Source organism: Coturnix japonica, chromosome 34 (assembly GCF_054131305.1).
Source record: "Coturnix japonica strain WE chromosome 34, WE-NBRP24, whole genome shotgun sequence".
Lineage (NCBI taxonomy): Eukaryota > Metazoa > Chordata > Aves > Galliformes > Phasianidae > Coturnix > Coturnix japonica.
In genome coordinates this window covers 4,883,538-4,897,345 of record NC_140696.1, presented here as the reverse complement: position 1 = coordinate 4,897,345, position 13,808 = coordinate 4,883,538, and the positions used below count along the sequence as shown (strand labels likewise).

Genomic DNA, 13,808 nt, shown 5'->3' with positions numbered 1-13,808 from the left:
AGCAGCAGCCCTTCCCCTGAGGAGCCACTTTCAAGCTGGGTGTGTAATTCATTTCCACCTGGTCAACACGTCCAGATCCACAAGGTCGTCTCTTAAAGGTCGCTGTGCTTGTCCCTGCTGCTTTCTGCTCCAAAGCCTGTTTGTCTCCTGTGAACCATTCTGCTCCCACAAGTTTACAGAACATCGAAACCAAATCGTCAGAAGCCACAAAACAAGGCCAGATATTTCCATTCGACCTTTCCAACAACTGTAGGAAGAGGCACCCTGAAGACCCACAGCCTGGTGCCAAATCTAAGACAGATACTTACGGGGACTCCAAACTCTTCCTGCAGTGGGTTATCGAGAGAGGAGGGTCTGGAAAAGAATAAAAGGGGAAAGAAGAGAGAACGCTGAGGAGGCGCAACAAGACAGAGAGACACACAAACAACATCACAACCACAAAGAAGACACTCAACAAGAAGCCAAGTTTTCATTGCTGCTGTACTTTAATAGTTGCTGACAACAAACAGCTCCCGTCACAGATTCCTATCAGTCCTGCTGCCGCAGTTTCGCACGCTAGAGGCAAAGGAGCTGATTCCCCTGCCCTCTCCGGCTCCCCAGCTGCCTGGACAGGTGGTGGTTTCCCTACCAGGTGCTCCTGTAAGGTGGCTGCTGGCCCAGATTTAGGGAAGGAAAATGGTGCAGTCTCCTCCTTGGGATCTTCTCTAGCCTACTGCTGCCACTGGGCACTGCCAGGCAGAGCCAAGCAGCTGCAGAGCCCATTGCTTGGGGGGGGGGATTGGGGAGGGCATTGGTACCCCTCAGCCAAGGGGACATCCCAGCCCTAGCCCCCAAGCTCTAAGAGCTGTCACCATGTGAGATTGTGCCCTCAGAAATCTCAGGCCTCTGTGCCGCCTCTTCACCCACCCTTCCTCTCCCACTCCTGAACACAGGCGCTTTCAGGCACAGCCGGGGGATGAAGTCAGAGCTTCACCTGAAGACGCGCAAGGGTGGAAGAAGAGACAAGACAGGGAAGAACATTACCACCACAACACAGTCAGGAAAGAGGACAGAGACAACAAGAGGACAGAAAGGACGAGGAGAGAAGCACACCGGGGCCAAGCTCACCTTTCTTGCGTTTCAGTTTGCGTTTGCGTTGCTTGTTGACGAAGCAGGCGGCGAGTGTGCTGAAGAGGATGGCAGCAGCCAGGAAGCAGATGGTGGCAACGATGCCAGCCAGCACCGGGCGGGCTAAACCTTCATCCGTCAGGTCAGGCTGAGGGAATACGTCTGGGGAAAAAGAGCAACCATCAGGTGTTACACAGAGACACACACGCACAACCTGCCTGGGGGATCAACAGTCTGAAGGGCAATGCTGCCTTGATGCAAGACAGATCACACGTTTCTGCAGTGATAACCTTGAAGGAAAGACCCTGCCTTAAATCCAGCCCATGTGGGAAGACCAGTTAGTGATGCTGCAGGCCAAGTGGTGTCACATAAAAGAGACCCTTCCATCTCTGTTGATGGACACGTGGGGAAGATGTGCTGCCACTGCATAAATCCACATTTATGCACAAATGAACACAGCTTCATCAAAGCTGCAGTTATCTGCTGCTGTAATAACCTACTACAGCTCAGGCTGTAGCAAGACCAAGTATCTTCCCCAGTGTGTGAATACAGCATATTGCAGCTCTTCAATGAAAACTGGGCTGGAACCAGCACCGATGCTCCTGAACCCTCACCACACCACTTCTCTAACTGAATCACCACCAGAGCTTAGCTGCAGCTATTTGCAGATGCAAGAGCAGTTATCAAATCCTGCACACGCCAGTGCTCCTGCCACACATCCACACACAGGGTCAGTGCACATTCGCCTGCTGGGAGCAGCAGCTCTGAGCTGCAGACAGCACCCAGGAGGGTCAGGGACGCACGCACACCCCGTGGCTGCAGCTGCCTTCGTGCCCCATGTGCTGTCAAACCCAATAAGAAACACTGGGCAAGAGGAGAGCAGCAGCACAAGGAGGACAGAGCAGCAGGCTGCTGGCAGCGGGCTCCCTGCATCGCACCAGCACCACTTGGGGGCAGAGAGAGACTGCTTTATTCCTACACGCAGCCCAACTGGGCGGCTCCTCAGCTTTTTCCAGGCAAACCACACCAACAGGGTTCACTGCATCCTCTCCTGCAGATCTCCCCCTTCCCATCACCATCACCTGCCCAGCCCTGGCTGGAGGAGTGCTCCTCTGAGCTGCACTGGTGTGCAGGGGACACGCTGCAGTGTGTTGTAGTCTCCTACTGCAAAGCTCTGCTGCTTTTCCACCCCCTGCTCTGGACACCGCACTGCAGTGCTGCATTTCCCTCTCTGCACCTTTCATTTCCATTTCCAGGCTGCGCAGTGCTGGGCTCAGAGCTTTGTTCTCAGGGCACCCCACAGAGCAGCAAGGACCAAGAAGGGCACTTTGTCCTTGCCTGCTCCCAGCACTGCTGCTCTGAAGACAGCACAAGGGAGCAGAGTGGCCCAGCTCTCAAATTCCTCTTTGGCTGTGGAAAGCACCAACACAGCATCAGCCAATATACTGTTATGCTGCTTTACAGACTAATGCTTCCTGTGATCAGAGACACACCAGCTGTGTTGGGATGCTAATCCTAACCCAGCTCACAGCTCACAAGCAAATGCACACAAGCAGTTTCTCCAGCCAGCACTATATAGTGATATATATATATAGTGATGCATAACCCCACCAGAGCAGCACTGCAGAGTGCAGATGCTCCCACAGCAGCCAGGCAAAGAGAGGAAGGAGGAAGCAGCAGCCCTTACCTGTACTGGACACACCAGCAACGTTACTGGGTTCGCTGATGAGATCTTGCATGACAGCCAGAACCCGGAACTCATACCAGGTGTCCTAAAACACCAAACGCATCATCAGCCCTGAGAAGTAAACGAGTCACCCTAAAAGCTTCCAATGCAGCCCCTCTCTGCTCACCTGGGACAAATCCTTGGCAAAGAACTCGCTCTCGGTCCCAAGGATGGCATCGTCCAGGATCTCCCACCTCTCCCCAACACGGAACTCCATGATGTAGCGGTCAATTGGAAAGCTGTGGTTAGCGGGAGGAAGCCACGACAGGAGGACGCCTTGCTGCGTCCGGTTGGCTGTTAGGCACCTCGGTGGGGTAACCAACACCAGAGGCTCTGGAGTTGTTACAGGGAATGCTGCAAACAGAGGAGATGGAGCTTTGAGATGGGGTCGAGGGAAACGCAGCAGATGCTCTCCTCCCTGAGGTCATCGCCATGATCTCTTCCCCCTTGCATTTTGGGGCAGCAGCTCCTCATGCCTCCACACACAGCCATGATATATGGGTCTGCACAAGAGCAGTGTGCCAGGATCCCTCCCACATGCTGGCATCAGCAGCAGACAGAGCATCACTGCAGCAGCAGCTCCCCACCTCGCAGCAGGTAAGGACATATCTCAGGCATGTGCTCTCTCATCACAGAGACAGAAAAGCAGCTTTCCAAAAACAGGTGGACTAAAGATACAAGGACTAGAAAGAGGGGCACAGCATCAGAAAGCCTCCTCTTCTCTCGACCTATTTCTGAGACAGCCCCAAGGCTGGTACCCAGCTCAAAGCCCTTTGTGAGAGCTCCAGCTCTGAGCCACACGCAAGTGATTCTGTGCTCTATTAATAATTCCTGCCCCAAGCTGAACTTCAGGAAGATATGAAAGGTGGCCAGGACCACAGTACTGCTCCCCTGGGACAAGCTTTTGGGAGCCTTGAGCACCTGCAAAGTCCACAGGTTCCATCCAGGACACTTCACAAACACCTCCTTTGCATCTGGAAACTACCACTGTTCCCACTGTGCTCGGGAAGGACCTACCTAGAGTGTTCACAGTGACCACCTCACTGAAGGAGCTGGTGCCCAGCTTGTTCTGAGCCAAGACACTGAACTGGTATGCAGTCTCCGGTTCCAATGTATCCACCACTAGCCAACTGGAACCAGCTGGCACAGGGAGAGACAGCCAGTCATGGGGGCCAAACTGGGCTCTCTTCATCCTGCCAAGAAAGAAGGGAACATCTTCAGGGAACGTGCCTTTGACTGGGAGTACAAAGATGCCACGTTAACTTCTTGAGTGATAATGGAGCTTTCCTGAGAGATGGTTTGGTTTGGCAGCAGCAATGTGCATGGATGCGGTGCTGACCGTTGCCACCCAAGAGCTGGCTCAGGGTCAGCGTGCATGAGGACTTGGAGTGCTGTCCCATCGCACCACGGTCACTGCCATCACCACCTTGCAGCCCCACACCCTGACAGCAGGGAGGCCACAAACAAAAGCAAAGCCAGCAGCCCTGCTCTAAGGGTTACCTCCACCACATCCCCAAAGTAAAATAAGCAAGTTGGCTGATGGGCCCTGTTCTCATTCATACCTTGACAGCTCCCAAGCCAGAGCTGAGCTTCCCATCAGCTGTATCTTTGTACATACAATCCCATACAGGAGGTGATTAGCCAAAGCCCCATTTTGTGGGTTTAACCCCCCAAACTCAGGGTGAATAAAGCACACAGTCACCACAGCATCCATGAGCATCCATCTCCAATTCACTTCTACCAACAGGAATAATCATGGTGAAAAAGCCTGATGGCTCAAAGCAGCATCTCTGTACTGCAGTGATATTGCAAATATCGCTGAACTCCACACATGCACTAGAGATGCTCTAGGGAGACCCAGCCCTCAGCTGCAGGTTTCTGTTGTGCTCACTGAGGATTTAATAAAGATCACTGCAGAAGCTCCACTCTGCAGATACGTGAGCTCTCGGTGCACTGCCAGGTAAACCCATCTGGAGCAAAGAGGAGTAATGCTGCTATAAAGGGAGCAAAAGGTAAGGCAGGAAAAGCAGCAGCAAGCCATGGAAACAAGCAGCTCAGCAGAGCTCTGTGCACGTGCAGTGTCTAAACCAAACCCAGCAGCTGCAGACAGGAGAGCCCCAAAATCACAGCGGCTACAGCAGGGACTCCAGCTCCCATGCCATAGGAGTCGGATGCAGGGCAGCTGCATGGGGCTCTCCCTCCTTCTCCAACTCACCAATGCTCCCTGCATTCAATTTAACATCCCTTCCCTGCCTCTGGCTGCTCTCATTTCATGTGGGGTCTGGAGTAAAACAGGGCTAGGCAGGCAGCCAGCAGCTGCCACCTCCCTGCAAGGTGAGACACGTCTCAAGAGCGAGGAGGTCAGATCAGTCCTTCCCAAGGACGTTTTCAGAGGCAGCTACACAAGGTCTGTGCTGCTACATCCACTCTGTTCACTTCCCCATTTTTCTCTTCCACTCGTTCAATTCCTTCTTCCTCTCTCCCGTCCTTTGTCTCCTGACACAATAATCCAACCCCACTGTGCGAGCGTAGAGACCATCCTCAGTTTAGAACAGAGAACTCATTACAAGCAGCATCTCTCCAATCTCCACTCTATCAACAGACCCCATCTGGGCAAATTAAGGAAAGGAAGGAAAGAAAAGGAGTGAGAAGAAAGGCTGAAGAAGTGGGGGAGGACATCAGCACCAGCCTGTGAAAGGGCCCTCTTCACACTTCAAAGCATGGCTCTTAGAAGAGAAGGACAACTGTAAATGCAGAGCCCAGAGAAAAAGCCTGACCTCACTACAGACACATTTTGCCCTCTCTTGCCTCGGGGTGGGGGGCCAGCAGAGCCAGCCTCATTGTGGAGAGGTTGAATGTACCCTTTGCTTTGGGTACCAGCAGCTCAGGGAGTAAAGTCTCCCGGCCTGCATCTCACCATCACCGGTCTCAAGCTAAACTGGGATTTAATGGCCCCCGGGGAGTCACACAGAGGAGGGAGAGATCGTTTCTGCTTAGTCACATTTCTTCAGGATGTACTCTCTAAAGATTGCATTTTCCATCCTCTCCATGGCTGCTAAGCTTCATAAACAGTTTATCTTGAAATTAGATGCCAGAGGCAAAGTTACATGAATGCAAAGTGTCTCCCCGTGTAAGCAGACTAAAATGTGCTGAGGCAGACAGATGTACTGGCTAGCACAAGAGAGAAAGGAAACACTGCAGACCTGCAGCCCTCCACAACACCTCTGCTGCTGGTCACTCCAGTGCACTGGGTGGCATTGCAGTGTCCCGCTAGCAGCTCCTCTGCACCCAGCAAGAGCAGAGAAAAGCTGCAGAGAACAGCCCAGGGCCACCTCCATCCTTCCCATCCCACCCACCCCAGGGCATAGATTTGCACTGGGGTTCTACTCTGCATCACAGCAAGACCCAGGCAATGCTCCCCCCCGACCCCCACCCCCCTGCCAGCCCAACCCCCCGCCACGGCACAGCCCTGCTTGCTCAAAGCTGGGCTCAGCTAGGAAGAAAAAGAAGCAGAGAGCAAAGCATGCCAGGATGACTCACAGAGGGCCGTACCAAACTGAGAAAGTCTGCTCGTATCCACCGTCGTAGCCGGGCTCCCAGGAGACATTGGCAGAGGTCATGGCAACCACAACATGCACGCTGGTTGGGGCATGAGGGCTTGTGCCTGCAGGGAGAGAGATGGGCTGCAGCAGGAGCAAGGGCATGGCTGTGATTCCCAGCACAAACACAGCCCACGGCTCCTAGTGCGGATTTGTTTCCAGCCATGACACAAAGGGACTCCACCCGCACAAAGCAAAGGCTTTCCTATCTGTAATGTCTGCTAGAAATACCAGCAGCATATGGCTAAAATAAAAGAGCAGAAAACACAGCACCACTGGCAGCTGGAATTAAAGGGAGACATCACTTTGCATGGAAAGCATCCCATCCCACGCACAGCATTCTGCTGTGTATACCCCAGGAACATGTCCCTGTGCCACCAGCCGTCCCCGAGGCCCCATCCCCTGCCCATACCTACGACTGTAAGGTGAGTGCTGGCAGTAATGCTTGCGACGACGTTGGTGGCGATGCACTCCCACTCGCCATGGTCGTCCTTGCCAAGGGAGCGGATTTGCAGGGTGCCTCCGGGCAGCGTGTTGTGCTTGCTCCTGCTGGGCTTCCCTACCTTGGGCAAGGAGCAAGGGGAGCATGGCAAAGAGAGAAAAACCACGATTCAGAAGCACGTCAAGCCAGGCAAGGCAGCAACGCAATGACTGAGCTACCTGCAAGGCCTGCAGGGCAACACCAGGCGCTAACAAGTGCTCCCATCTCTCTGCAAAGTCTCCCTGGTTTCAATGTGACCTGGCACAGTAACTCGGGAGACATGCAAAACAGAGGCTGATATTCCCAACTCATACACAAGTCTAAAACCCCACAGCGCTCTTACAGACACTGAACCATTCACAAGAACTCAGCATGGCTCCTCCAGCATCCAAAGCTGAAACTGTCACTGCTGTGGAGGACGAGGCACTGAGTGTCCCCACAAACACTCTCTGAGATGGGTGTCTGCCCCAGGAGATTCCCAACGGCCCCTCCTGCTCCACTCAGTCCCAGCCAGTGGCAGAGATTTCAGCAGGAGGCAGCCTGGGGACACGGGAGGATGGCGTGCGTGGAGGTGCCTGGCAGCTCTCAAGCCAAGCGGAAGGATGCCTCTTCTAACAACTCGTGTTTATGCCCATTATCCAAAGCTGCACAAATCCCGTGTTGCTCTGAGCCCTCTTCTGCTATTCTTCATGCATGGATCCCACTGATGGGCTCCAGGGACCTGCAGCAGGAGCACGGCAGGTTAACAGTGCCCAGCCCAGGTCTTCTGCAGTCCTCCAGGAGGAGGAAACCAGCCCTCAAAGGCTGATGGGGAGCAAAGGAGCTTACTTTTTACACTGAGAAACTCCACTCAGCCCATGCAGTCCTAGCTGAGGTCAGGGGAGGAAAAGCCAAGTTACATTGTGAGGAAGAGAGTCAGAGAGCACAAAAGTATTTTGAAATAAACCTAAATAAGAAGAGGACGGAGTAGGAAGATAAAATAAGATGGATAAGATGACTAAAGAGCCAACAAGTTTTAGATAGGCCACTCAAAAACAGTACAAGTTACAGTCCTCCTTCAGCTGGTGAATAGATCCAGCATCTTGCTCTGAGATGAGTGCAGATGGTACTCATTGGGCAATGAAGGGATCCTGCCCTCTGAGAAGGGCTGGTAGGGGACAGGAGGCTCCAGGAGATGATCCTGACAGCTGGACAGTGGCTTTCCTACAGAAGCAGCAAAGTTGGGAAGCAAAGGGGAAGGGAGACAGGAAAGCCCTGGTGACATCACACCAGACCTGGCCCTGCAAAAAGGAACATCCTCAGATTGCCACGGCCAGTCCAGCAAAATGAAAATAGCTTCTTCCCACAATCTTCCAACTACCAGGGCAGTGAAGCAGCCACTGGTGGGTCCAGGCCCTTGCCAAAACTCAGCCAAGCCCAGGGCAGATCCCCCGGACCCACTGTGGTGGCACATCCCCTCCTGCTGCGGGAGGTCTGTGCTGTAGGATCACTGACATCAATGCCGGCCTCACGTAGGGCCAGGAGGGTCCTGAGAGCAGCATCAGCGAGGAAGAGGGAGCCGGGGTGGGAGCAGAGCTCAGCTTTGCCGATGCTGCTATGAAGGTTTCCCAGTATTAAGTACTCGGTGGCCACAAGCTGGGCCTCCCCCACCCACCTGCGGGACAGGACGGCAGTGGCTCAGCCCAAAGCGAAGCAGCTGTACCTGCAGTTTGTTCTTACCGGGACAGAGTGTGGCTTCTCTGTCTGCAATATTCACCAAAAGCCAAAGGCACTGCAGATTTGTCTGGCAGGCCGGGTACCTTTCTCCAGGCGATGATAGGAAAGGGGTCTCCTGCAGCAGCACAAGGAATCAACAGCTCCCTTCCTGCCTCCTGTCTGTACTCCCAGCCTGGTAGCACCGTGAAATAGGGGGGGTCCTGCAGCCAAGGGAAAAGGCAAGGAGAGTGAGCCCACACTGCCACACGTCAGCAGCTCTGTGCCACTAAACCTTCCCAAAATGAAAACCATCAGCAGTTTGGGTGAGGTGAAGGCAGCAGAAAGCGTGTGCTGAGGAGGCTTTATGGTACACTAAATTACACACACAAGTTTTCTCTGAGCAGACACAGTGCTACGATGCCTTGTTCAAATCTCAAGGAGGTAAACAGGAAAAAAACACCCACGTCACATCAGGTATCAGCCCGATTTCATCAGCTCCGCAGCCGTCTCGGTGGATGTGCATACACATGAGGTTTGCTGAGCTGTACTGCATGAGCCTCAGCAATAACACAACTCAGCACCACCTTTTTGTTCAGAAAACAAAGAGCAGCAGCTCCTACCCCAGCAGCACTGGTGACTACAGCAGAGCCTGTCTTGCATTGGGCTGAGCACGCAGCAGAAGCACGTGGAGCTTCTCTACACTGCTTAAATCAGCTCTTCATTAAAATTCTCTGCAAATCTAAGGCTGGGTCAGCAAGACTGAACCTTTTCGTTGGCAAAAATGACCCCTCTCAGGACCATGAATGAAGGCAGCAAATTTATGCACGTTACCTTCAGTACCAGTCGGGCAGGGGGAGACTGGCCCATCGTACCCAGGGCATTATAAGGCACACAGGTGTAAGTGCCGAGAGCATCTTCGGTTGCCTCCTCAATTCGGATCGACCCATCTTCCAGCAGGTTCCAGCCAGAGTACTGCAGTGGGGAGAAAGAGGGAGTTAATGCATCCTACACACACCACCACTTATCCTTCCCTTCAGCCAACCCCAACACCTCAACCCAGGGTGGCTGTGGCATCTCCTGAGATTCCCAAATCAATTTCAAGTGTCCAGTTCCATTCCCAGCATCCAACCCATCTCCAGGCCACCTCCTCAACTGCGGGGAGAGGAAAAGCAGGCGAGATCAGCCTGTCTGCACAAAGTCCTCTCACTGCAAGGTAACTCCCATTGCTCTAGCCCTCTTTTCTAGCTAATGAGGAGAAATCACTGGGTCTTAGAATCTTTTGGGTTGGAAAAGACCTCGCAGCTCCCTAAGCCCAACTCATCCAATCATGCCCACTGACCACATTCCTCAGTGCCAAGGACACTGAGGCCACTGGGCAGCTGTGCAGTGCAGCACCACTCCTTTCAATGAGACTCTTCACAGCTCCATTGCCCTTCTCTGTACACACACATCCCAGGGAGTGATTCAACCACTTGAAGCCGTGGATGCCTCATCTCAACCAGAGAAAAGCCGTCTCCTGGAAGCACATCTCTCTCCAAGGACTGTGAGAGCAGCCTGGGTGAGTATAGTATGAGTAGTCCTCAACAACCATCAGCCCTGGAGACACCTAAAATTAGGTGAGACAAATCCCACCCACGGAGTCTGAATCCCCGCCAGCATCTCACTCCCTGTCCTTCCCTAGGAAGGATTTCCCAGCTCTGAGCACACAGATGACACATATTTATCTGCTTGCTTCCCCTCCCCCTTGTAGACAATCAGGCTTCTTCAAGTAACCCAAAGGACTCACTGCAGCCTGTCATACCCCAGATGATACAGATAGGCTCAATGATATTTGTAGGTCCCTTCCAACTATTGTCAAACACGTGCCTAAACGCACTGAGGTTGCTTTTTCCTTTGAGCACTCTCCCATTGGGCATTTATTAAACAGAAAGTCACAGACTGGAGTAATTCCAGGACCCAGCTCCCACCTTTTGTTAAATGGGGGGACCAGGAGTCTCCACTCAGGCTCCTCTGCATCCCCATCAGAGAGAAATGAAGCTAAGCAATAGGGACACCAAGGATTGGTGGCACCAAGGAGCCCACATCAACAGTGGGTTTAAACCAAATAAAAACATCCAATCGTTAATATTTAAACAAAAAAAAAAAATTTAAATACGGAGTGTTTTTCTTAAATATTTAATGGCTCAGAACATCAAGCAATGATTAAAGGATGATGGAGACTTGTTAAAAGGGTCTTTTAACCATTAGCTGCCCTTGGAAGAACACAGAGCCATCCAAAGGTCATTTGAGAGGGCTGAGAGACAGACAGCATGTCTGCAGGCACCTGAATTAACTCAGAGCAAAGTTGCTGATAAGGTAAGGCAGCACCATCCATCCTGTCCAAGGCAAGGACACACCATGCAGGGACACCAGCCGCCCCGTTCCCTACCACCCTTCCCATGCTGCTCACCTTCTCGATGCGCAGGGGCCGGCCGTCCTTGTTCCACTTGACCAGCGTGACTGGGGGCTCTGCCTCCACGGGGCAGCGGATGTAACCATGGATCCCGATGGGAATGTAGATGATGGGGGGCATGTTCACCACACGGGCAGGATCTGGGATAGCAGCAGCAGTGTGTTAGTGTTGGGAAGGAGCCCATCAGCCCAGCCACCACCCAGCTCCCAAGGATCACATTGCTTTTCTAATGAGTACAAAACCCAAATGCTCCCCCAGCTCCCACAGGTTGTTATCTCCAGGCTTGCTACGCACCCAAATCTACTCTAATACCTGGTGTTTCTATGAGGCTTTGCTTGCACCCAGAGTGCTCCTACATGGAGCTCATTAAAAGCTGCATCTAAAACAAAATGCTAAACGCAAGTGCTCGGCACATCCAGCCCGACTTGCTCCGTCAGCACAGCCTCAGCCTGCAGGACACACACAAGGTGACACATGCATCAAGCAAGGCACCCACCCGCCCTACAGCTCACTTTGCATGCCAAGAGGAAAAGGCTGTTTATATAAGAAACAACTCCAGTACAGCAACTCTAGAACCTTTAACCACACCAAGTGCAGCACCCTGGAGCACGGCAGAGACCCGCTGGCCAGAGCTGTTTACCTCCTGTTTGCACTCACAGCCTGTGCCTAATTGCTGTTGGCTTGCGTGGAAAAAAAATCAGCCACCTCCACCCTTCCAAATGGGATGCAAACACTTAAAATATGCCTCCAACCTCCCCACGTTTCACCACCCACACGGGAAGGCGTCTCGCAATCCTCGAGTCTAGAACGTGTCATTAACAGCACTTCTAAGAGCTTTTTAATTAAGTGCGAGTGGGTTGGAGAGAACCTCGACTTTCTTTAATAAGAAGCTTTATATATATATATATATAAAAAAAAGAAGTTACTTTAATAGGAAGAGCGAGTATTTCTACAATCTTGTCTAGACAGCACGAGGTTATGGGAAATTCCCAACAGGGCTTACGCTGCGTGAAGGGATGAAATCATTTTTGGGGTGCAGAAATGCTAAGTGGGCAAAACATGCAGAGCTGAAACCCAGCATAAGAATTAAGATCCTTCTCATTGATGCTTTCTTAGGGCAAAAGCAACCAAGTTCAGGTGCAAGCCCCCCCCTGACTCCAGCAGCACAGGGATGTGCACACAAGTGCTCCCCAAAACCAGGCAGCTCCTCACTGCCACCGTAACCCAGCTTACAGCATATGGGACCAGCTTTATCCCCCCGCATTTAACTTGACCTCTTCGGAAATGCAATCAAGAGGTTGGAGTCAGTAATGGGATCGAGAGGCTCCGCCAGGCGCTGGCTGCACTCCAGTCTGGGTCAGCACAAGCCCTGCACCAGCTTTGCATGCACCCTGCCCCTTTGGGCACACCATACAGCAGCACACATCGGGCTCTCCATTGCAGGGCATTTACCAGCAGTGGGGCTGCATACACAAGCTGTAAAGCCATTGGGAACTGTGCTTCAAGCCCAGCTTGTTCGAGCCTATCTTTCATTATAAAATAAAATCGCTACAGTCTTTTACAGCAGAGCAATACAGCAATTGCAAAGCATAGCAATTTGGACCATTACTGTTGAATGCCATAGGACGCTCGTGGCACACTAGCCATTAAAGCAGGGGGAGCCTGAAAGAACAGGCGTGGGCAGCAATGCTCCTTTCAGAGCTGTTCTGCGTTTGTTTAGATCAGTTACTGCCTGAAACTACTCCATGCACGGCTACAAATTCAAAGAAATCCACGCAACCTACAATAAATACCTAGAAAATACAAGCGGGTATTTGGTGGTAAAAGCCCTGATTTGGTGTTTCCGTGCCTAAGCAATGAGAACAGCAATCGGGAGCACCTACAGCAGCAGCAGCAAGAAGAGATAAAACCACTTTTCAGGAAGGCAAGCACTGATCCCACTTAGGGTTGGTGCCCAGGACACCCCACCAGCACACAGAGATGCTCTCAGCCTTTTGCAGCAACATAAGACTGGCCCTAAAGATGCAAGATTTGGAGCATCAGCATGCAGGAGACACCCCAAAGCACAGCAGGGAGCAGGCAGGCACCTCACAGCACCCATTAGGCTTTACTGCACTCACACTGCACTGTCAGGTAGGCGGAGGCGGATGGCGAGCGGCCCAGGCTGTTGCTGGGGATACAGGTGTATTTTCCAGCATCTTCTGGCTTCACCCGGAAAATGATCAGCGTGCCATCAATCAGGATCCGTACCCTCAGCTTCAGGTCGCTGTGAGAGAAGAGAAAGAGGGTGAAAGCTACAGGAGAAGCACGGAGGGAAGCAGCAAAATGAGTGTGGGATGCATTGCAAACTCACTTCTTGAAGTAGACGTTCTCTTCCTCCCAGTACCACAGGTAGGTGAGGTTCCCGGGGTATGCCTCGGCCTGGCAGGTGAACAGTGCATCCTGAGAGATGTTCACCGTGATGTTCTCCGGAGGGGAAACGATGAAGGGAGGTCCTGGGAGAGGAGAGCATCACCCCTTTGGGACCAAGCTGGGGCTGGTCTCCATCATCCCCATAGGGACCAGGCTGGGGCCGCTCTCCCTGCAAACACATCCTCCTGCCCACGCCAGGACCCCCCCAGCTCCTCTCCCTGCCAGTAGCTGTTGACCTAATTAAAGTCTTATCTAATAAAGAGGAGCAGGAGGCCGGCCATATATCACCGCTATCTGACAAGGCGCTTTGTGACATTCTCAATCTTTCCCTGATTT

General features: G+C 52.5%; 1 protein-coding gene across 9 annotated transcripts in view; it reads right to left on the bottom strand.

Moving 5' to 3' along the window:
• IGSF9B (immunoglobulin superfamily member 9B) overlaps window positions 1-13,808 on the bottom strand; it is a 47,120-nt gene that overhangs the window by 21,933 nt on the left and 11,379 nt on the right. For 4 of the 9 annotated variants that reach the window (XR_014938184.1, XR_014938185.1, XM_015884194.3 and 1 more), the window contains exons 6-17: window positions 13,414-13,555; window positions 13,181-13,326; window positions 11,058-11,200; window positions 9,440-9,580; window positions 8,713-8,829; window positions 6,845-6,995; window positions 6,374-6,497; window positions 3,851-4,026; window positions 2,961-3,187; window positions 2,795-2,879; window positions 1,108-1,269; window positions 309-354 (exon numbers count right to left, since the gene is read on the bottom strand). Coding sequence is in view for 7 of the 9 variants with exons in the window: in XM_015884194.3 (XP_015739680.1) it covers window positions 309-354; window positions 1,108-1,269; window positions 2,795-2,879; window positions 2,961-3,187; window positions 3,851-4,026; window positions 6,374-6,497; window positions 6,845-6,995; window positions 8,713-8,829; window positions 9,440-9,580; window positions 11,058-11,200; window positions 13,181-13,326; window positions 13,414-13,555 (1,660 nt within the window). In the remaining 2 variants the exon portion in view is untranslated. Of the gene's footprint in view, window positions 1-308; window positions 355-1,107; window positions 1,270-2,794; window positions 2,880-2,960; window positions 3,188-3,850; window positions 4,027-6,373; window positions 6,498-6,844; window positions 7,635-7,741; window positions 8,629-8,712; window positions 8,830-9,439; window positions 9,581-11,057; window positions 11,201-13,180; window positions 13,327-13,413; window positions 13,556-13,808 lie in introns of those variants that run through there. The other 5 variants (XM_085525814.1, XM_015884192.3, XM_085525817.1 and 2 more) reach the window with 4 other exon arrangements.